Source organism: Panthera onca, chromosome D2, assembly GCF_046562875.1.
Source record: "Panthera onca isolate mPanOnc1 chromosome D2, mPanOnc1 haplotype 2, whole genome shotgun sequence".
Classification (NCBI taxonomy): domain Eukaryota; kingdom Metazoa; phylum Chordata; class Mammalia; order Carnivora; family Felidae; genus Panthera; species Panthera onca.
In genome coordinates this window covers 31751898-31774283 of record NC_138349.1, presented here as the reverse complement: position 1 = coordinate 31774283, position 22386 = coordinate 31751898, and the positions used below count along the sequence as shown (strand labels likewise).

Here is a 22386-nt window from a genome sequence, read left to right as displayed (position 1 = left end):
AGAGAATAGGTTTGGATGGATCTGTCTGAATTGGAATGAATAGGACTCAGTGACTGGAAGACCTGATTACTGTCTTATGAAAGAATGGAATCAGACAGACTGAGATTTGTAATCTGAATGGTTTAGGTTGAAGGGGTTAGGGATGCCATTTTCCTGGTAAGGAATACAGGAGTCACTGGTTGAGATGAAGTGTAGAATGATTTTGATTTGGACTTTTTGAGGTATTTGGGATATCTTGGTGATGATATGAATGGAGCAGGCAGTTAGAAATAAGGTCTGGGGCAAGAGATAAGAGATTGGAGAGTTACCAGTATATGCATGGTAGCAGAAATGTGTGTAAATCTTAATGGCAGGGCATATATTTTAAACAGATCCTCTGTATACCCACACTGCTGAGCTCTGTATTAACACTCGATTGGTTCTTGCTGTTAAAAGTGATATTTAAAAAATAATATCCTTAAGGTGGCTTTGTGTATAAGGGAAGGCATGGTTACTTTGATTTCTAATTTAATGTTCACTTTTACTTACAGTTATAAATGTAAAACCTACTTTTCCTAAAATACAGATCTTACTCTAATTTTAAATTTCTGATAAATATTTTAGTTTAACTTTTAAAGCATTTTAATCTGTAATTATGAATTAAAATTTTTATATTTTCTCTTTAGGTATTTAACAAAATCTCCCTTCGTGTCTAAGTAAATATTAAGAATCATAATTTAGACTTATAAATGTGATTGTTCATAAGTTTAAGTATTCTAATACAGTGTACAAACTTAAGGTTTCAGTCTAAAACTACAAGTCTAAATCAGCTATTCAATTGCATATTTTATTTTTAAAAAATGTTCATTCTGAGAGAGCAGGCATGAGATGGGGAGGGGCATCTGAGAGAGAGACAAAGAGAGGGAGAGAGAATCCCAAGGAGGCTCTACTCTGTCAGCATAGAGCCAACCCGGGGCTTGATCTCACGAACCATGAGATCATGACCTGAGCTGAAGTGGGATGCCTACCAACTGAGCCCAGGCACCCCTGGGATGTTATTCCTAAGTCATTACTTTTTAAATTATATCGTGTTTGTTTGTTTATATATAGGTTTATTTTATTATTTTGAGAGATATTTATAAGTTTATGTTATTTAGAGAGAGAAAGAGAGAGCACACGGGAGGGGCAGAGAAAGAAAGAGAGAGGATCCCAGGCAGGCTCCATCCCACGAAGTGCAAGATCGTTACCTGAGCTGAAATCAAGAGTTTGACACTTAACTGACTGAGCCACCTAGGCTCCCCAGTAACAACTATTTACACTTAACTATTAATTTTACTGGTATACTGCTTACCTTTTCTTTCTCTCTCTCTTTCTTTTTCTTTCTTTCTTTCTTTCTTTCTTTCTTTCTTTCTCTTTTCTTTTTTTTCTTTCTTTCTTTCTTTCTCTTTTCTTTTTTTTCTTTCTTTCTTTCTTTCTTTCTTTCTTTCTTTCTTTCTTTCTTTCTTTCTTTCTTTCTTTCTTTCAGAGAGAGTGTGTGTGTGCGTATGCAAGCATGAACAGGGGAAGGGCATAGGGTGAGAGAGAGAATCTTAAGCAGGCTCTGTGCTCCCAACTCAGGGTTCTGTCTCAGGAATGTGAGATCATTGGTGCCGAAATCAAGCATCAGAAGCCCAACTGACTGAACCAACCCAGGCACTCCCCCCACCATTATTTTTTATGTAAACATTGTTTTCTCTTTTTAGGAGGTCTTTGTTTTGAATTATTTTTTTATTAGCTGAACTACTTTCAGTTGCTCTTACCCCAGAGTGAATGCTGTCCTGCTTTTCAAATCAGAGCATGTTTCCTTCTTTCTTTTCTTTTACCCATGTCTTTGAATAATAGACTGGCTACAGGGGCGCCTAGGTGGCTCAGTCGGTTGTACGTGCGACTTCAGCTCAGATCAAGATCTCACAGTTTGTGGGTTTGAGCCCCGCACCAGGCTCTGTGCTGACAGCGCAGAGCCTGGAGCCAGTTTTGGATTCTGTGTCTCCCTCTCTCTCTGCCCCTCCCCTGCTCTCACGCTCTGTCTCTGAAAAATGAATAAACCTTAAAATTATAATAAGAGTAATAGCTTGGCTACAAAAAGTGTATGTTTTTTGTTTTAACACTCAGAATTTTGTAAACATACCTCCATTGGCTTTTAGCATTTACTTCTGATAAAATGACTGGCAGTCTAAATCCCTTTTCTCTTAAGTAAAAAAAGGAAAAATTTTCCCTTTTTTTGGAGCTTTTAAACTTTTATTTTTGAGGTTGAGATATTTTACCAGGTAAGTGCTACATCTACATGCTTTTTTCCCCTTGAGTACTCTGCCCCAGTATTTCTCAGAGCCTTTAGACTCCAGATAATACTCAACATTAGGAAGTTTTCTTCTTGTTCTCCTTCTGCTTCCCTTAAATAAATAAACAAACAAACAAAAAAACTTTTTTTTTTTCATTTATGTTCTTTGCTTTTTCTTGCTAGAAATCGTGTTTTACAGTATTGAATGCCCTGGCTACCTCCTCATGATCTCTGTGCCTTCAGATTCACTATATATTGTGAGGACATTTTTATTGATTGGTTGAGAGTTGGGGGGGGGGGGGAAGGGGCAGAGGGGGGGAGAGAGAGAGAGACAGACAGACAGACAGAGACGGAGAATCTTAAGCAGGTTCCGTGTTCAGCACAGAGCCTGATGTGGGGCTCAATGGTGAGATCGTGACCCGAGCCCAGATCAAGAGCCAGACACTTAACCAGCTGAGTCACCCAGGTGTCCTATGAGGACCTTTCTTAAGTTAGTTTTCTAAATCACAAATTTATTGTATATTTTTCTGCTTAGTACCTCTGTTTGATTATTTTGACAGTTTTTCTTTTTTCCTTCTCTCCCAAACACATATTCTCCACTTTTTTCTGAGTAGAGAATAACATTTTAAAAATGTTATTCTTAAATAAATAATTATTATTATAAAATAATTATTACTAATTATTATAATAAATGTTATTTGAAATAATTTCTTCAAGTTCTAGTATTTTTTCTTCATTAATTGTTTTAGTTTGAGCCATTAGTTGTAATTAGATTGTTTCTCTCCAATGTATTTGGTCAGGTTTTTTCATCAGTTCTTGTGCTGGGTAGTTCTGAGGGTGATAAGTGTGCCAGCAAATGGGCTCCTCACAGTGCATGGGCTGGGATCAGATGCTCAGGAAGAGAGGAAGGACTTAGTGAATGTAGTTGCCCAGCAGTGGGGGAGGAGGAAGTCTAGAGTAATGAGAAGAGGAACCTGGTTTTTGTTCATTACCTGTAGGAGTTTATCTACGTTTCTTTGGTTGTATGATACATTGAGAAAGATGGAACATCAGTAAAAAGGTATTCTTTACCTTATGTTATCTTGGATAAAATATAAAAGATTATATAATCTGGTGCCTTTTTTTTTTTTTAAACCAGCAAGCACCTCTGAACTGATATTTCATAAAATAATACTACTCTGTTGGAGACCGAGCTCTTTTATACCAAGCACCAAGTTTTACAAGATTCCCCAGGACCTTGATGTAAAAATTGCTAATTTTCTGACGTGCCCCTGATTTTCCTTTTTAGCACCTCTTTATCTCTCAAACTACTAATGTCTATACTGTACCTCAGAGAAAAGGTTCCCAAGACCCATGAACCATTTTTTCATTCCATCCTTAATTTTTTGTTTCAAAAGCACGGACTATATTGCTTACTGACTTATGTTCGCTATGTATTTGATATGTTTCTGTCCTGTTATTTTTCATAACCTACTATTCCGTTTTGGTTACAAATAAAGTAGTGACTATGATTAAGATTGAAGAGGGAATATGTGAAAAATTTTAATCTATCTTTTGTTTTTGAGAGGTAGATGATTAAATTAGAAGCTGCAAACCAAGCATGTAGAGTCCTAGTTTAAGAGAGAAAAATGAGGGAAACAGGAAGACCTGCCTAGCCTTCCTGGAATATTAAATCTCCTTGAGGAGATAAGATATAAATACATGAAAAGAAAAGCAAAAAAATAAAGTTTAGATAGCCTATGACAAATTTTATTTTACAGAATAGATTGCATAGAGAGCACTTTGCACATGACAGAAAACAAAGAAAACATAAGGAATTGACATTTATTTAAAAGGGGAGAGTGATAAGTGAATTCTGAGGATGAGAAAACTGGAAATCCAACTTCATGAGGGCAGTCACCATGTCTGTTCACCACTGGCTGTTCACACTATCAGTGCCTGCCATTGTCCATGCTAGATGGTCAGCTCTCAGTTAATGTCAGTTGAATAAGCAGACATGTATTTGTTGAACAAATTGAAGAGTGCCTTGAACGAGATAATTTATTTTGGCAGAGGTGAGATGCAGAGGCCTGAGAAAATATTAGGATGACTGAATACATCAGAATACTAACATGACAAGCTCTGAGAATGGGCACAAAGTTGTGGGAAATAAGGCTGCTGCTAATGGTAGCTTGGAGCCAAATGATAAGCAGCTTTGATTGCTGGACTTAAGAATTTGGGATTTGTGTTTTAAACAAAGAATTTTTCGGAACAGATAATGGCATTGTCAAAGCAGTATTTTAGGAGTAGTCTAAAAACACAGTGGAGGTTGCTGTGAGGAAGAGACTGGAGACCCAACTCTGAGACCCATTGTGATGTTGGACAGGAATTCTTTGAACACTGGTTGTGTCCAATAAAATTATGAATATTTCCTCACATGTAATGTATTCCATAAAGATGGTTTTTAAGCTCTAGTGATTGAACATAATGACATAGCTGTCTTTTTCAGTATTTAATTTTCCATGGCATTTTGTTATTGATCTCATGGCTTTTCTGTGAGATCATGGTATAAATTTTGAATACATTTGTTCTTCCCTTATTTGCCTTTTGTTAATGTCAAGCATAGCACATGAGCCGTTTCTTGTTGCTATGCAACTGCTAAATTCAATATTTAATGTTAATAAAACTGAGTAGCATTAAATTCAGTTAACAGGGTAGCAGGATATGGCTTTACAGTGTCTAATTGATAATATTTGTAAGGTTTAATGTATTGTTACAGATGTGAGCAAAATAGGAGTGACCTGTTTATAGTTGCTCTTTTGGTCAAAATTATTTGTGGTTAAGTCACCAGATTTTTTTTTTTTTTTAATTTATTGTTTTTGGTCTTTCCCTTTCATGGTTTTTTGATATGTGATTCAGTTTTTTGTTTAGTGTCTCTGTGTTATTGATGAAGTTTTTATTCTATTTTCTTATTCTTTCAGATTCTGTTATTTTGTAATTTTAATAATTTTCACTCTCAAAGCTTATAAGCCTTTTTTTCCTGGTATTATTTCTTGCTATATTAACATTTTTCCTTCTCAGGAATTTATACTTAGTATGCAAGTTTGGAATTTGTCACAATTTCATATAAATCTAGATGAAAGCATATTTATTACATGTGTTCTTTGGGACAAGAGCCACTTATAATCTCTTTTAGCTATTTGCAGTGTGTACTGGGTACTTTAAAGGTATTGAAATGCTTTCATTAATATTTGTGAAATAGGGCTTTAGAGTTGGGAGGCAGGCTGTGGGATTTATTTAAGGGGTTTGGGGAGGGGAGACTAGTGTTGAGAATATCTAGTTTGCAGGCCCAAGATAGATAGGATCTAGCAATTCCTTCTCATTCTCTTAACCACCATTTCCCCAACCTCTAAACCCCCAGTCCAACCCTTTCTCCTCCCTAGTTTGGGGAAGAGAGACCATAGTGATTTAGCAGAAAATGTTTTAGCAAATAATAAACAGAGACACAGATAACTCTTACTTGTTTGAATGGATAGTTTGATTTTGTTAATGTCCTTGGAATAATTTTGATGGGAAGAATTAAGGAGAGTTGAAAAACAATTGCTCCTTAATAATAAATGAAAAATCTAGAATCTAGAAAATAGTGTAGAAAAATCAACTCTTTACAATGTAGTTAACATAGACTCTAGAGATTATTCTGTTGAAAACAATGGCTTAATACTGTGGACAAAAAAGTCTTTTGCTCTGCATTGTTCTTCTTTTTTTAATTATTAAAAATAATCTTTTTTAATTTTTTAAATTTATTTTTAAGAGAGAGACAGAGCATGAGTAGGGGAGGGGCAGAGAGAGACGGAAACACAGAATCCAAAGCAGAGCTGTCAGCACGGAGCCTGAGGGACGCAGGGCCTCAAACCTGTGAACTGCGAAATCATGACATGAACCCAAGTTGGCCTCTTAACCTACTGAGGTACCCAGGCGCCCCGTATTAAATTCTGATCTTTTTTTAGTTTTTTAAAGATTTTTAAGTAATCTCTACATCTCCTGTGCAGCTTGTTTGAACCTATATCCTCAAGATCAAGAGTCCCTTGCTCTACCGACTCAGCCAGGCACCCCTGCATTATTATTCTTATAAAGAGACAAAATCCTGTTTGTAAGCACCATCTTTTCTACCCCTTTACCTTCAAACCCTTTATGGTGATTGTATTTGTAGTAAGGAAGTGCTAACTATGTTGTGAACCTTCATGTATCCACCTGGCTATAGTATTTTAAATTAGTGGTTCCCTCCCTTTTGAGCATAAGAGTACTTTCTAATTTTTTTTAATTATAAAGTTGTGATTATAGATTATGTGACAAAATACATAGGGCCCCAAAATACATAATACACACTAGGAATTCAGTAACATTTTGTGTATTTTCTTAATTGCGATAACTTTTTTTTTTTTTTGCATTTGAACAGTACTATGAACACTGCATGCACAAGACACGTTAATTCTTTCTGAAGATCATTCTTGAAGTACATATGGATTCGTGGACCCCTTGTAACTGTTTGAGCTCCCAGTGAGATCCTTAGTTTGGGAACCACCACTCTTAACCTGTTATTTCTGTTATGTTATATAAAGGTGCAGTCTGATTCCTTTCCCCTTTTCCCTCCTTATTCTCTTTATGAACCATAGGAAACAGTAAGATGGCCAAGATTTTTTCATTGTTTTTCATTGAATCGGCCATATTTGAGGTAATAAATCCAAAAAAAAATTTTTTTTTTAAATAATGTGGAAGGTGATAATATTTTAAACATTTATATACAGATATATTTGGATTTTTTCTTTCTTTTTTTTGTATGTATAACTAGTGAGTTCTACCTTCATAAAGGAACCAGCAAGTAGTTATTGTGGCAATGTAAAAAAGTTACAAAGATCTTTTTCTTTTAAAATATTATGATTTTTTCTTTAGTAATAAAGGTATTCTCAGTGAGAATTTTCTTTCTTCAGAAAACTGTGGACTTGATGGGTGCTTGGGTGGCTCAGTCAGTTGAGCGTTGCACTTTCGCTGAGGTCATGATCTGGTTCGTGAGTTTGAGCCCCACATCGGGCTCACTGCTGTCAGTGTGGAGCCCATTTTGGATCCTGTCTCCCTCTCTCTCTGCCCCTCCCCTCCTTGTGCTCTTTCAAAAAGATAAATAAAACATTAAAAAACTGTTAGCTTGAAAAATCTATTATCTCAATTCATATTCAGAAACAGGCTATTTAGATTAATCCAGAATGTTGTGGAAATTTTGAAACGATTTGACTCTTCCATTGGGGAAGGTGCCTTTTAAAATGGATTTTGAGCATTTATGTAAGGAGGTATTTGGGATTTTGTACAATGATAGGACAACCCGTGAGTTTCCATTCTTTCATTGGTTATTTCTAGTGTTGTCTGTTTTGTGTTGTTCTCGAATGTGCTGTGAATTTGTATTGAATGTTAATCATGGACAAAAATGCAAATGTTCCTTTTAGGTTTGTCATTGACACTCTTTCCTCAGCATCCCTTCTGTAATACTCTGGGGATCCTTGAGAACTGGAGGAACACACCATCTTTTTTTCAGCAGCAGATTAATATTACCTTACTATAGGGAGTGTTACTGTAATAATGGATTTTTTTTTCATCCTTTCAGGGTTTGAAAGTATTCTTGAAGGGCTGTTTGGACCTGCATTATTAAAAGATCTCAGTTTATATAAAGGTATTCAAAATCTTTTTTTTTTTTCTTTCCTCTTTGGTATATTTCAAATTCTTCCTGGTGACATATCTGATACTTTTGTGATTTAAACCCCAGTCTCTTCCTCCTTTTTACTCAATTTTATGTGAGTTAAAGCTGTATCCCTATAAACATTTTTGTGTTTAGTTGATAATGCAAATATATGTATTAATAAGATATATTAATTAGTGAACAGTTATTAAGAATATTAAGACAAGTAAGGAACCTGTCCAGTGCTTAGGATTTTTTGTTGTTTGTTGTTAAATAATATTTTTGAAATTCTCATTTGTTTGAAAAATTCACTTTTGTAACTGTTAATTTGGTATTCCAACTCTTTTTGCAGACTGTGAACCTGAAAGCATTTCTGATTGGACTTTTGATGAAAACTGTCTATTCTGTTGCTTAAGAAGAGATAAAGTAAAGGTAACGAAAAAACTTGTGTAACTTATCTAGTGTGGTATTTTATAGTTTTTATTTTTTCAAAATTTGATTATTTGTTGGGGGATTTGTAGGAAGAGGAAGGTATGATTCCATATTTATTTATAAAAGATTTGATAGTAACTGAGTTTTGCAATTTAGACTGTTTCTAGTCTGTTGATTAGCCTATTGAGAAATCTGTATCCCAACATGCATTGCTTTATTTATATAGTTCATTAAGCAGAATAATTAACTAGATCTCAAACTGTTGAGTGTATTTTAAATATGAAATGTATGGTAATTGAAGCAATGGGAGTCATTTGTACAAAAAGAACAGTAGCATGGATCTGGATCAAGTAGTTACTAATTCATGTAGATTTATGATAAACTGTGGTTTATGCTTTAGTATAAGATGTTTCTTCATTGTATTGGAGCATGAATGCTGTTTATATTCAGTTGTTGTAGAAGTTCGCTGTATTCTGTTTTTATTGCTTTGTATTAAACATAAATGGAGTTTTGATTTAGAAACATCATTTCAAATGTTGGAAACATTTATTAATAATAGTTTGCTATCTTATGTTTCTTTTCATGGTACTTTTGTATTCTGTTTTAAAGCTTTGGAAGCATTTTGAATTCCTTCCTCCCCCCTGTATACTTCTAACTAGATCATTGACCAGGTTCTATAAGTTCTTCCTTCATAGGAAGGAATTACATTCTTTTTCTTTCCACAGTCCTTACCGTGGTTCAGACCATTAGCATTATTTCTAAACTACTGAAATAACATGATTGGTCGCTTTTAGTTTTCTTTAGTCTTTTAAACACTGCTACCAGTGTAAACTCCTTCCCCCTAACCTTCATGCCTTAAATAGTGTGGAAACGTTATCTCATACTCAGTCTCCAGTGACTTTCTCATTGTATTCTGGATTTATTATTAGCCTAATGATCTGTGCCTCAGTATGCTGCACAGTTAGTTCACTTCTCTTTCTAATGCTGCCCCCCAACTGTCTTTTATACAGTTTTCTTTCAGCTAAACTGGTGCAATCATTTGTTTTTTGTTTTTTGTTTTTTTTTTTGTCCAGTCATTTGTATTAAATAACATGCTTTTACTATTTGGACTACAGCACTACATATACCCATTGTTCTCTATCGCTTGAAATTCCCCTGCCCTTAACTCTTAGCTTAAGCTTCTATCCTGCTATCACTGGTATACCTCTGCTCTTATTGCTGTTTCTAAACTTCACACTGTTGTAGTAAATGTTATCTATACCAGTTATTTGTCAGTTAATATTCTGCCTTATTTTGTTCCTATTTTTCTATGTTTGCATCTTGTGTTCTTAACTGCGTTGTCAACCTCTGAACACTGTGAACCATGTTGTATACTTTTTTGTTACCTCTGCTTGTAACCACTGTACCATTATTTATCATTGTTGGCAAGTTGCTTTCAAATCTGAAAGCCAATTTAAGAGCCTTTTAATGTTCTTTTCTGGCATCTTTTCTTGTTTACTACATGAAAAGTTGTTCCTGGGACTATCCAGGATGGTCTGTTCCCATTGAGTGAATGTGGAGAGTGTTTTGAAATTTAATGTGGTTTGAGAAAGACCAGAAAATTAAGCAACTGCTAGTGAAGTTGAAATTGGTCATTTTGAATTGTGTGTGTATGCACGCATGTGCATGCATGTTGTGACTGTTGAGCTAGTCATTTAGTAAGCATTTTGGTGGAATAGAAGGAGCAAGTGTTAATTATCTTTTTTAAGGTAGGATTAGGAAAGCCCTTCTATGCTCAGTAATTGAGTACAGTATATCCTTGTAATATGATTGAGTTTTCCGTTGCTGTATGCGGGTAAAATACTGTATGAATATTTTTAGAAGACAGAACTAGCAAGACCTGGAACTATGTAGCATTTAAAACAGCTGCTCTTACCGTTTTAGTTCCTCAATTTCTAGTTGCTTTTCTAACTAGAAAGAGTATTTCCGTTTGACAACCTAGCTAGTTCTGGGAAAGCTGGTATTCTCCATTAGAAACTTCACTACTTATCTTTGACATTTAATTTTTTCAGAGACAGCCATAACAACTATAGTGGAAAATAGGAAAAAAGAGAGCTTAGAAAATGTAAATTGCCAAGTATAGATCTCTAATTGTGTTAGATTTAAAGTGATTGAACTGAAACTCTTTGCAGGCACTTGGAGCATCTCATATGAGAATTACTACAATGTGTAGATAAATTTATCCACTGGGTTGAAGTTTACACTTTTTAAGGCTGGCTTTAAGATTTCAAAGAGAAGGAAATATCTGGAGAGTATGGTAATAGCCAATGGGTGGCAGCATAGAGCATGATAATGGAATCTTGAGTTTGGAGTTGGCATGATGAGATCTCCAAACAATATTTGGAAAAGCTGTTAGAACTATTGGTCTGATAGTTGGGAAAGAAATGACGCTTATGCATATTTTTCATTTTGGATTTTCAGTGGGTACTGAAGCTGTTAAAATGGTTAAAGTAAATACATTATGTTTATTTTTTTAAAATACATAGGTAAAAAATACAAAGTAGACTCTTTGGAAAATAGAACAGGAATTCACCTAGAAATTAGTAAAACAACTGTTGTCTACCCTTCAAGACCCTATAGTGGTTAGAAAATAAAATTTTTAAGAGATAGGAAAATACATTTTTTTAACATCTGCTATGTGTACTATGTACCATTTGCTTATATTTGTTCCCATTTAAATCCTCACAGCAATCCTGTAAAGTTGGTTAAAGGCATCCCAGTTTTACAAGTAAAGGAATTAGAAGGGTCACAGAGACTAAGTTACAGGATAAGTCAAATGGCTGGAATTTGATCCCATGGTTTTTTAATTACATGCATTTTGATAACATAAGTAGGAACAGGAACATGGAAACTGGGGAGCAGGAATTAAAGTAGAACTTGGAATTACTCACTTTGAAAGACAGAAGAGATAAGTGTGTAGATGGTCATGAGTATATTTCAAATAGCCACTCTCAGCTGTGCCTAAGAATCTGTTAGTGAGTGCCTGCCTCGCTGGCTGACTGGCTTCTTTCTTTTGTGTTTGTTGGGCACATAGTGGGCACTCGGTAAAATATTTACTAAATGAGGAATTAAGAAATCCTAGGAGGCTTAATAAGCTTGGAGAATTATATTAATAGCTAACTTTTGAGTGCTTACGTGTGACAAGCATATGCACACAGTTGTCTGTTTATATACTCATGAAGCTTTTCTACTTCTTTTTAGCTTTTTAAAAAAATAATTTTAGACTTATAAAACAATTGCAAAAGCAATAAAGAGTCACTGTTATACCCTTTACCCAGACTCTCCATATGTTACCATCTTCTAATACAATTATACAAATCAGGAAATAATGATACAATATTATTTAATCTAATTTCACAGCTCACCAGTGGTCCCAGCAATGTCATTTTTCGGGTCCAGGATCCAATACTTTGTATTTAGTTGTCATGTATTCTTAGTCTTTTTTAGTCTGGAATAGTATTTTTTGCTTTGCCTTTCATAAATTTTGAAGAATACTGATAAATTGGTTTGTAGAATGTTCCCTCGATTTAGGTATGTCTGATGATTCCTCATGATTGAATCTAGGTTATGCATTTTTGGCAAGAATTCCACAGAATGATGTTGTGTCATCCTTAGTACACCCTATCAGGAAGCACATGGTGATGTCTTACTTTGGATCAGTTAGTTAAGCAGATGTCTGCCAGTTTTCTCTATTGTAAGGTTTCTATTTTTTCCCTTTTTGTATTTAATTTTTTATTTTTTTAATGTTTATTTATTTTTGAGACAGAGAGAGACAGAGTGCAAGTGGGGGAGGGGCAGAGAGAGAGGAAGACACAGAATCCGATACAGGCTCCAGGCTCTGAGCTGTCAGCACAGAGCCCGACGTGGGGCTTGAACCTATGGACCGCGAGATCATGACCTGAGCCAAAGTCAGATGCTCAACTGACTGAGCCACCCAGGCGCCCCTCCTTTTTGTATTTAATAGATACCTTGTTGAGAGGTACTTTAAGATTTTTGTGAATATCTTTTTCTCATCATACTAGTTTCTTGTCATACACTAATTTTAGCATCCATTGATGAAAGTTGCTTGAAAAATTACTACCTAGTGCTTACCAAATAATGATTTTCTATTTCTGTTATTTCTTCTGCTTTTGTTAGTTGGAATTCTGCTCTAAGGAAGAGCTTTCTTTTCTCCTCTATTTATGTATTAATTTGTTTACCTATCTATATGGAGTCATGGATTCTTATTTTATTCTATGGATTATAATTCGTTACAATTATTCTTTAATTTTGTATTGCAAATTGTCATAGATTTGGCCATGGAGAGCTCTTTCAAGTTGGCCTATCTTTTTTGCCTTTTTTTTTTTTTTTAATAGCACTTCTTTTCTTTTTGGCACCAAGAAGCATTCCCGACTTACCTTTGCTTTCTCTGTCTCAGCTCTGGATTTCTCCAAGGAACCTTAGTTTCTTTTATTTGGAGAATTGTATGAGAAGGAAAGCAAGGTCTGTCTGGGCACTAGGTGTCTTCATCGGAACTGGGGTGTCATTACTTCTAGGTCTTCTCAGTTGTCTCAGCTAGGAAATACATGTGTTTACTTAAATATATGTACATATACATTTGTATTTCTTTATGAAAACCCATTTTGTGAGGCTTTTATTATGTTGATAGTATGAAGAGTTGATTCAGTAGTAGTGAGAAGGTATTGGAGAGATAGGAAGAATAGAAAATTGCTTCCAGTATTTATTGTCCCTAAAAATGGACTAATTCTAAGTGATAAATTTATGGTATCGCTGTGCTGTGTTTGGCTGAGATAGAGTAGAGATAGCTGTTGTAGAGTAAGGAGCATGGATGTTTCACTAACTAGGGATGATGGAAGATAGGATGATATACCAAAATATAAACTATTTGTTATCTTAAGTTTGTTGTAAGACTGTTAGTAAGTTTAGTATTTGACTAGCATTTTAGGAAGGTGTTTTAAGAAGATGAGACTTGAAGAATACATAGGCAGTTATGAGAGAGGCATGTTCTAGGTGGAGCCAGAGCACTTAATTTTGGATATACTCACAAGGTTGGAGGCAAATCATACAGATATCCTTCATTGCCCAGCTAGCTAAAGAATCACGTAATAAGATTCTTTTCATGTTTATCATTAGTCTATCATGTTGTGTTCAGTATGAACATTCATAATTTGTTCTGTTTCATGAGTACATGCTAATTAAAAGTTTAGATACATCCTTTTAACATTTTAATTTTTATTGCTACTTTAGCACTTTGAAAGTTTATAGTAAGAGCAGATGGTGAATCTAGTTACTATTTTCTCGTATTCCACAACATGTATTTATGTCCAGTGTATTAGCTTGGGTGTATTCAATGCTTCTTGATAGGAATGTCATCTTGTCTCAGGGTACCACAAATCAGTAAGTATTCATAGTACCTATTGTATAAAAGGACCTGTGGAAGAAAAATATATTAATATAGTATACATCTATTAGGGGTGAGAAAGAAAACAAATATGAAAAGTTTAAAGGTTATTTATGATAATTCAATAGATGCACAGCAGACTTAATTGGATACCACAAGTCAGTACATGATTAATTACTCCATTAACTGTACAAATCTAGATTGTGAGACTTAACCTTGTTGTACTTCCAGAGTCCTTTTATATAGATTATTTTCAAAGATTAAGGAAAACCACTTGACTCAGTGAAATCAGTGCTCAATCCAGGATCCCATTAAATATCGAAGTGGTTTTTTTGAACTCCCAATCTGTGGATTTTTCCCTTGAACAAACAGGCCTCAGTAAACTATTAATTGGTGGTTAACCCAGTTGTGTTAAATTTTATGTGGTCAGAGTTAACAGATTTATCATTTGGTTTATTAAATGTCTAGATCTGTGGTAGGCCAGAGAGTCTACCAAAGAAGTAAAAGACTGATCCCTCCTTATGGGCTGGCTGTTGGTGAGATCATGGGTGGCTAAAGCAATTAAAGGAGATTTAAATTAGGGAGAGTTAAATCACCCATCGGACATGCCCAGAACCAAAGCTCTGATGTAGGTAGGAAACATTAAGAGTAAAACCCCCTCCTTTATTCTCCCGTATAATATTCAAAAAGATAGTGGATAGTACAAGAAAATGTAAGTACTGTAGTACTTGAGAGATGAAGTAGATGCACTGGAGTTGCTTAATCAAGGAGATAGAACTTATCCTGAAACTTACAGAGCTCCGTGTTTTAGAATGATTGGTTTGGTAGTCATTTTTAGGTTGTAATACAGAGGAATTTATAGTGAGAAAATTATAGAAGGCTCTTCTAATCCAGAAAATTAGCCTGAATTAGGATTGTAGCTATAAAGATGAATAAGGAAGGGATGTATGTAAGGAATCTAGAATAAAGTGTTAAAACTTAGCGATTATGTGAGTATATAAATAAAGGAGAGGGAAATATTACTGCTGTTAGGTTTTCCAAGCCAGGATGACTTAGCTGGTGGATTAACAGAAGTTGAGAATTGAGAAGAGGAAAAGTGTGGTGACCAGTTTTTATGGTGAGGATAATGAGGTTATTAGCTGAAAGCAGTTTGTGGTGAAAGTGAGCATTTTTTTTTTTTTTTCAACTTTTTTTTTTTTTTTTTAATTTATTTTTGGGACAGAGAGAGACAGAGCATGAACGGGGGAGGGGCAGAGAGAGAGGGAGACACAGAATCGGAAACAGGCTCCAGGCTCCGAGCCGTCAGCACAGAGCCTGACGCGGGGCTCGAACTCACGGACCGCGAGATCGTGACCTGGCTGAAGTCGGACGCTTAACCGACTGCGCCACCCAGGCGCCCCGAAAGTGAGCATTTAATTGGAAGTGTCTAATAGAGCTGTGGAAATGGAGTTGAAATAAGACATCTGAGCTGAATACTATTGATAGGATTTCTGAATGTATATGGTGATTGGAATACGTGTAGGTGAATCTTTGGTGAGGGGTAAAACATTTCTTCTTCCCCTATTCTGTATTGGATTTCTGTCCCTTTTGCAGTTGTTTGCGTTTAGCTGTAGATTGTGCCTTTCATACTGCTTTTTTTGGTATTGTGCTAAAATGTACATTAATATAACATTTAATGTCTTAATCACTTTTAAGTATATAGTTCAGTAGTGTTAAGTATAGTCACAGTATTTTGCAACCAATCTCCAGAACTCTTTTTATCTTAACATAATTGCAACTATATCCATTAAGTAACTCCCCATTTCCCTTCCCCAGCCCCTGGCAATCACTATTCTACTTTTTGTCCTATGAGTTTGACTATTGTGGGTACCTCGTATAAGTGGAATCATGCAGTATTTGTCATTCTGTGACTGGCTTATTTATTTTACCTAGTATAACATCTCAAGGCTTTGCTATGTTGAAGCATATATCATAAAGTTTCCCTTTTTTTAAAGGTAGAATAATATTCCGTTGTATGTATGTACCACATTATGTTTATCTAATCATCCAACAATAGACATTTGGGTTTGTTCACCAACAATAGATGTTTGGGTTGCTTCCACCTTTTGTAAATAACGCCACTGTGAACATTGGCGTACAAATACTTCTTCAAGACCATGCTTTCAATTCTTTTGGGTGTATACCCAGAAATGGAATTGCTGGGTCATGTGGTAGTTCTATTTTTAATTTTTGAGGGACCACCAAACTCTTTTCACATCGGCTGCACCATCTTACATTCTTAACCAACAGTGCATAAAAATTCTAATTTATCCACCATTCTAGCCAACATTTGTTATTTTCTGTTTGTTTTTTTGTTTTTATAGTAGCCATTCTGATGGGTGTGAAGTGGTATCTCATTGTAGTTTTGATTTGTATTCCCTTATGATTAGTGATTGTTCATGTGTTTGTTGGCCATTTGTACATGCTCTTTGGAGAAATGTCTATCAAGTCTTTTTGCCCATTTTTAAATCGAATTGGTTTTTGTTGTTTTTGTTGAGTTGTAGGAGTTCTTTCTAAATATTAAGCCCTTATCAGATAATGATTTGAAGTATTTTCTCCCAGTTTGTAGGTTATCTTTTTACTCTCTTGACTGTGTCCTTTTATGCATAGAAGATTTTTTTTTTAATTTAAAGTTTATTTTGAGAGAGTGTAAGCAGGGGATGGACAGAAGAAAGGGAGAAAGAATCCCAAGCAGGCTCCACACTAACAGTGCGTAGCTCGATGGCAGGGCTTGAAGTCATGGAACTGTGAGTTCATGACCTGAGCCGAGATCAAGAGTCAGACGTTTAACCAACTGAACCACCCAGACGTCCCAATGCATGGAAGCTTTTAAAATTTTGATGTCCAGTTTATCTATTTTTACCTTTGTTACCTGTTCTTTGGGTGTCATATTTAAAAAAATCATTACCAAATCTAGTGTTATGAAGCTTATCCTGCTATAAGGATTTATTCTAAGGGTTTTATAGTTTTAAATCTTTGATCCATTTTGAGTTGATTTTTGTGTGTGGTATAAGGTATGGATCCAGCTTCATGCTTTTTTGCATGTGGATATTTATTTTACCCAATACCATTTGTTGAATAGAGTGTCTCTTCTCCCAGTAAGTGGTTTTGACACTCTTGTCAAAAATCATTTGATCATAGGGGGGCATCTGGGTGGCTCTGTCAGTTTAAGCATCTGACTCTTGATTTTGGCTCAGGTCATGATCTCCTGGTTTGTGGGATTGAGCCCCACATTGGGCTCTGAGCTGACAGAGTGGAGCCTGCTTGGAATTCTCTCTCTCTGTCCCTCCCCTGCTTGTGCTGTATCTCTCTCAAAATAAACTTAAAATAATCATTTGATCGTATATGTGAGGGTTTATTTCTGAGCTCTCCCTCCTGTTCCATTATTCTATGTGTCTGTCTTTATGCCAGTACCTATTGCTTTGATTACTGTAGCTTCATAGTATGTTTTGAAATTAGGAAGTGTGATACCTCCAACTTTCTTCTTTTTCAAGATTGTTTTGGCTATTTGGGGTCCTTTGAGTTTCCATATGAATTTTAGGATGGATTTTTGTATTTCTGCAAAAAATGCCATTGGGATTTTGATAAGGGTTATGTTTTAAATCTGTAGATAGTTTGGGTAGTATTGACATCTTAACAATTAAGTCTGCCTTTTTTTCTTTCAAAAAATTTTGTCAGTTCCTTATTTCTAAAGTTAAAATCAATGGCTGTATATTTTACTTTTATATTATTTCAAAAGCACCAGCTACTGTGGTTGAAATAAAGGTACTGTGAATGATTAAAAGGAGGTTTTAGCCACAGATGCTCTTTTCAAGAAATTTATAGTCTAGTGGAGGAGGTAAGTAACACACACACACACACACACACACACACACACACACACACCACATAATTATAATACAGGTTATAAAACTAGTACAGTCAGAGTAGTATAGATAAAGTGCTATAAAAGTTTAGAAAAAGGCAAGATTACCCTTAGCCAGGCTTTTATAATACCACTGCCTCAAATATGCAGTTAGATATCCCTTCTATTTATAATGGTCTTGGGCATCTGGAGACATCCACAGTCATTATGGAGAACAGATCAAAATTCAGGAAGTTTTTGGATTGAGATTGGGTTGTGGATAAGAATGGGGATAGTATAAACTTATTTTCTAGCCAGTGGAAGCAGATAGGAAACCCATGCTCTTGACTGTGGAGGTGACTTGCATTTGTCTTGTAGTATTTTTAATAACTGTACATGTATAAGGGAGAAAAAGCTGTAACTGCAAATGCTGATAGTAGATGCTGGTGAATTAAGCAGAGCAGTAATAGTCATTTGCCACTTACATTTTAGGCTTAATTTGCATGAAAAGTAGTAACAGATGTACTGATAAGAGTCATTCATGGTAGTTTTGTTGTATATTTTGAATACCATATTTAACTCCTGGTGTGTATTCAAGCTTTGAACTTTGTTTTTTTCTATTCTTTAGCTTGATGGTTTGCTTAACAAAATTGACATATGGTAAAAATTGCATTAAGCACAATTTTTATTTTGTTAATGTAAAAAGCAATAATTTACATGAAGTAAGGTTTCTTTTTAGATAACTGACCTTAAAGAGTATGAGCATTTAAAGTGGTGGAGCCATTTTCCTTAAGACTTGCTGGCATTTAAAATAATAAGATGTAGGAGAGTGGCATTTAAATCAATGAGTTGCATCTTGTCAGCTCTTTTTAGTTCATTGCTTGAAATGTCACTAAGCCATGGGTAGCAGACATGGATGTAGATACAGGCCCATGATCTACTGGGGTAGGCTTGCTAACATAATTATTACAAAACTTGCATGCATGCACATGCTTCTAATTCCTAGGTTTTCTATACCATATTGTATGAATTTTTTAAAAATCACTTAAATTTGGAGAACACATGTACGTACAGATGAGGAATGGTCTTGAATTTAGATAGGGATGGCCCTAAAATGTTACCCCCTCAGTTTTGTATCACACTCCTGAAGTCTAAGCCATCTTAACCTTTCCCAAGTGAAATTTGTCATTATTTCTTCCATTTCCTTTCCTGAAGTGTTCTCTCTCATAAAATCAGCAACTTATATAAGTGTCCTTCCCCATTCTTACCCTCCTAAACACCAAAACTCATAAGGTGACAAATAGTAGAGTTACAAAAGAAACTTTAAGGAATCTTAATCTTTGTGTTTTGTTTAAAGTTTAATTTTATTAACTATTGCCCTAAGAACGAACTTCCAAGCTGACATGCTTTTGTTGCTTTATTTATTCAATAACATCCTTGCTATTTCAGGGACCAGTGGAACTACTTTTGTTACAGTTCTTGGAGAAATTTAATAATTCTGTCAGGGGTCAGCAAACTATGCCCTATCTCCAAATCTACCCACAGCCTGTTTCTGTAATGCCTACAGGCTGAAGAGTTGGTTTTGGGGGGGGGGGGGTGGGAACAGTGAAAGGGGGAGAGGGGGAGATGCAGCAAAGACTATATATATCCTTTAGAGCCAAAAGTATTTACTCTCTGGCCCTTGGTAGAAAATGTCTTACTCTCTTTTGAGTATCTTCATCAGTTTGTTGAGTTACTAAGAGAAGCCTGAAAGTTGTTAATTGCCCTATCTTGTTATTCTGTTTGCTTTTCTTCTGTGTATCAGAACAACTCATAACACAAGCACATATAGCTTAATGGCAAGACAGGTGGGGTTGTGAAGGAGAGGTTGAGAGAGAGAGACAAGGGAGATCTGGCATATTTGTGGGAGAAAAGTATGGCTTAACATTTGTCCACCCTGCCTTTTTACTTTGAAATAGTTTCACATTTATAGAAAGGTTGTAAGTGGTATAAAAACTTTTATATACCCTTCACCTAAAACACCTAAAACATAAAAATACCCTTCACCTAAAACAACATCAAAATGTTGTTAACATTTTGCCACATTTGCCTTACTATTCTCATTCATTCTGTCTCAGAGATATTACACATATAACATACACAGATTTTCCTGAACCATATCAGAATGAGTTATAGACATCATACCCCTCATATATCTTTATTCCTAAATATTTCCTTGTGTATTTCCCTATTTCCGAAGAATTAGGGTGTTCAGTTACTAAACTACACAGTACAGTTACCAAAAATCAGGAAAGTTAACTTCAATGGAATATTTAACCTGTGAATCTCATTCAGATTTTACCAGTTGTCCCAGTGACACCCCCCCCAACCCCCTCCTTTAGTTCAAAATTTAGGATCACTCATCAAATTTTATTTTCTACTCTTTAGTCTCCTTTAATCTTGAATGGTTCCTCAAACTTTTATTTATTTTTAATGACACTGACATTTTGGAAGAGTACAGGTCATTTGTTTAGTAGAATGTTTTTCAATTTAGGTTTTCTAATGTTTCTTCATGATTAAATTCAGGCCATGATCTTTTAGCAGGAATATTAAATAAGTCGTGTTCTATCCTTACAGTAGAATGATCACATTGTGAAGCACACGATGTTAGTTTAGTGGTGGTTTTTATTTTGATCCCTTGACAAGGTTGATGTTCACTAGGTTTTTCCACTGAAATGGTATGTACTTCTTTCCCTCTTGTAATTAATAATTTTTGAAGAGATACTTTTGAGACTACATAGATATCTCTTTTTTACTAAACCTTCATCCACTTTAATTTTGGTGTTGATGGTAATTTCTTGCTGGAATCGTTTTTCTGATGGCTTGAAATGGTGATTTTTCTAATTATTATTCTTCTGTATTTTTTCATTTGGCTTTATACTGTGAAGAAGAGTTTTCCTATTTCCTCTGTCATTTTGAAGTCAAGATTCTTACTCTGTTCAAATATGTTATCCAGTATCCCAGATTCGGTTAATGGGAGCTGTTTCAAACCACCTAGTATATCCTTTTGACATGTCCCCATCATTTTTTGAGCACTTTAATACTTTCTGATACAACAAGATATTCTGGGTTCATCATGTCTTTTCCCTGCTGCAATACTGAATTCCATTTTTCTAAGGGGATCTGATTCCTTGGATGATACGCGTATCCCCCTTTTTGGCCAGTCTGCATACAACTTGATTAACAAAGACCAGCTTTTGCACAATGATCAACCTCCTTATCTTGATTTGGATCTAAAGATAGAACAAAAATAGTGAAATGCCAACAATTCATGGTGACTATTTAGTTGTATCTATTCAAAATACAATGCAAAACGTAGAGAGCAAGTGAAAGATACTAAAAGTATGCTTGCTTGAGAGAAGAACATTCATATGAGGTTTTGAAAATAAGTGTCACATTTCTTTGTGACTCTGAAAATGTAAGTAAGAATCATTTGTTTGATTTCCAAATGGTTAGTTCAACAAGAGCCAAAATTCAGTGATCCGTTCAGTGTCTAGTATCTTAAATACCCTGAACCTATGTTTTAATGATTTTTTAATGAGGCAATATTTGTATATAATAAAATTTACCATTTAAGAGTTCAGATTAATAGATTTTGGTAAATGTATACAGTTGTGTAACTACCAGCACAGTCAAGGTTCAGGACAGTTCTCACCCTAAATTGCTTTCTCATGTCCCTTTGTAGTCAGTCCATTTCTTGGACACCCAATTAAGGCAATCACTATTAGTTTTACCTTTTCTAGAGTTTTATATAATAGGAGTGAAATACTGTGTACTCTTTCATATTTGACTTCTTCCATTTAACATAATTTTTTGGTATTCTTATTTTTGTATATACTCTTGGTCCTTTTTATTGCTGAGTAGGTCCCCATATCAGTTCACTTTCTTTTGGACTTTTAAATTGTTTCCAGATGTTGGCTAATATATTAGACTTACATATAAGTCTTTGGGCATATATTTTCTTTTTTTAAAGATTAGTTTATTTTTTTAAATGTTTGTTTATTTTTTGAGAGACAGAGAGAGTCAGAGCATGAGCGGGGGGAAGGAACCACAGATTCCAAAGCAGTCTCCAGGCTCTGAGATGTCAGGTCAACACAGAGCCTGACACAGGGCTTGAACTCATGAACTGCAAGATCAATGACCTGAGCCGAAGTCGGACTCTTAACCTACTGAGCCACCCAGTTGCCCCATTGGGCATATATTTTCATCTCTCTGGAATAAATACCTAGAATTGAAATTACTGGGTGGTAGTATCATTGTATATTTAACCTTATACTATTATATGGTTCACCAAATTGACTTAACCATTTTCTGCTTCCATCAGCAACGTATAGGAATGCCAGTGTTTCCCATTTTGCCAACATTTGATATTGTCAGTCTTTTTTAACTTTAAACATTCTGGTGGGTCTATAGTGGTATCTCACTGTGATTTTATTGTTCATTTCCTTGTTGATTAGTGATGTTGAACATCTTTATACCTCTTATGTGAAATAATTGTTTGAATCTTTTGTCCATTTTTAAAACTTACTAAGTGGTAATAGTTCTTTATACATTCTGTATAAAACCTTTTGCCAATTTTTTCTTTTAAAATT

The 22386-nt window shown here is 35.1% G+C and overlaps 1 protein-coding gene across 9 annotated transcripts in view; it reads left to right on the top strand.

Annotated features, from left to right (window-relative positions):
* Positions 1 to 22386, top strand: part of LCOR (ligand dependent nuclear receptor corepressor) — a 157732-nt gene that overhangs the window by 62433 nt on the left and 72913 nt on the right. For 8 of the 9 annotated variants that reach the window (XR_013550539.2, XM_078434682.2, XM_078434681.2 and 5 more), the window contains 2 exons: positions 7929 to 7994; positions 8353 to 8432. Coding sequence is in view for 4 of the 9 variants with exons in the window: in XM_078434681.2 (XP_078290807.1) it covers positions 7929 to 7994; positions 8353 to 8432 (146 nt within the window). In the remaining 5 variants the exon portion in view is untranslated. Of the gene's footprint in view, positions 1 to 7928; positions 7995 to 8352; positions 8433 to 22386 lie in introns of those variants that run through there. The other variant, XM_078434683.2, reaches the window with a different exon arrangement.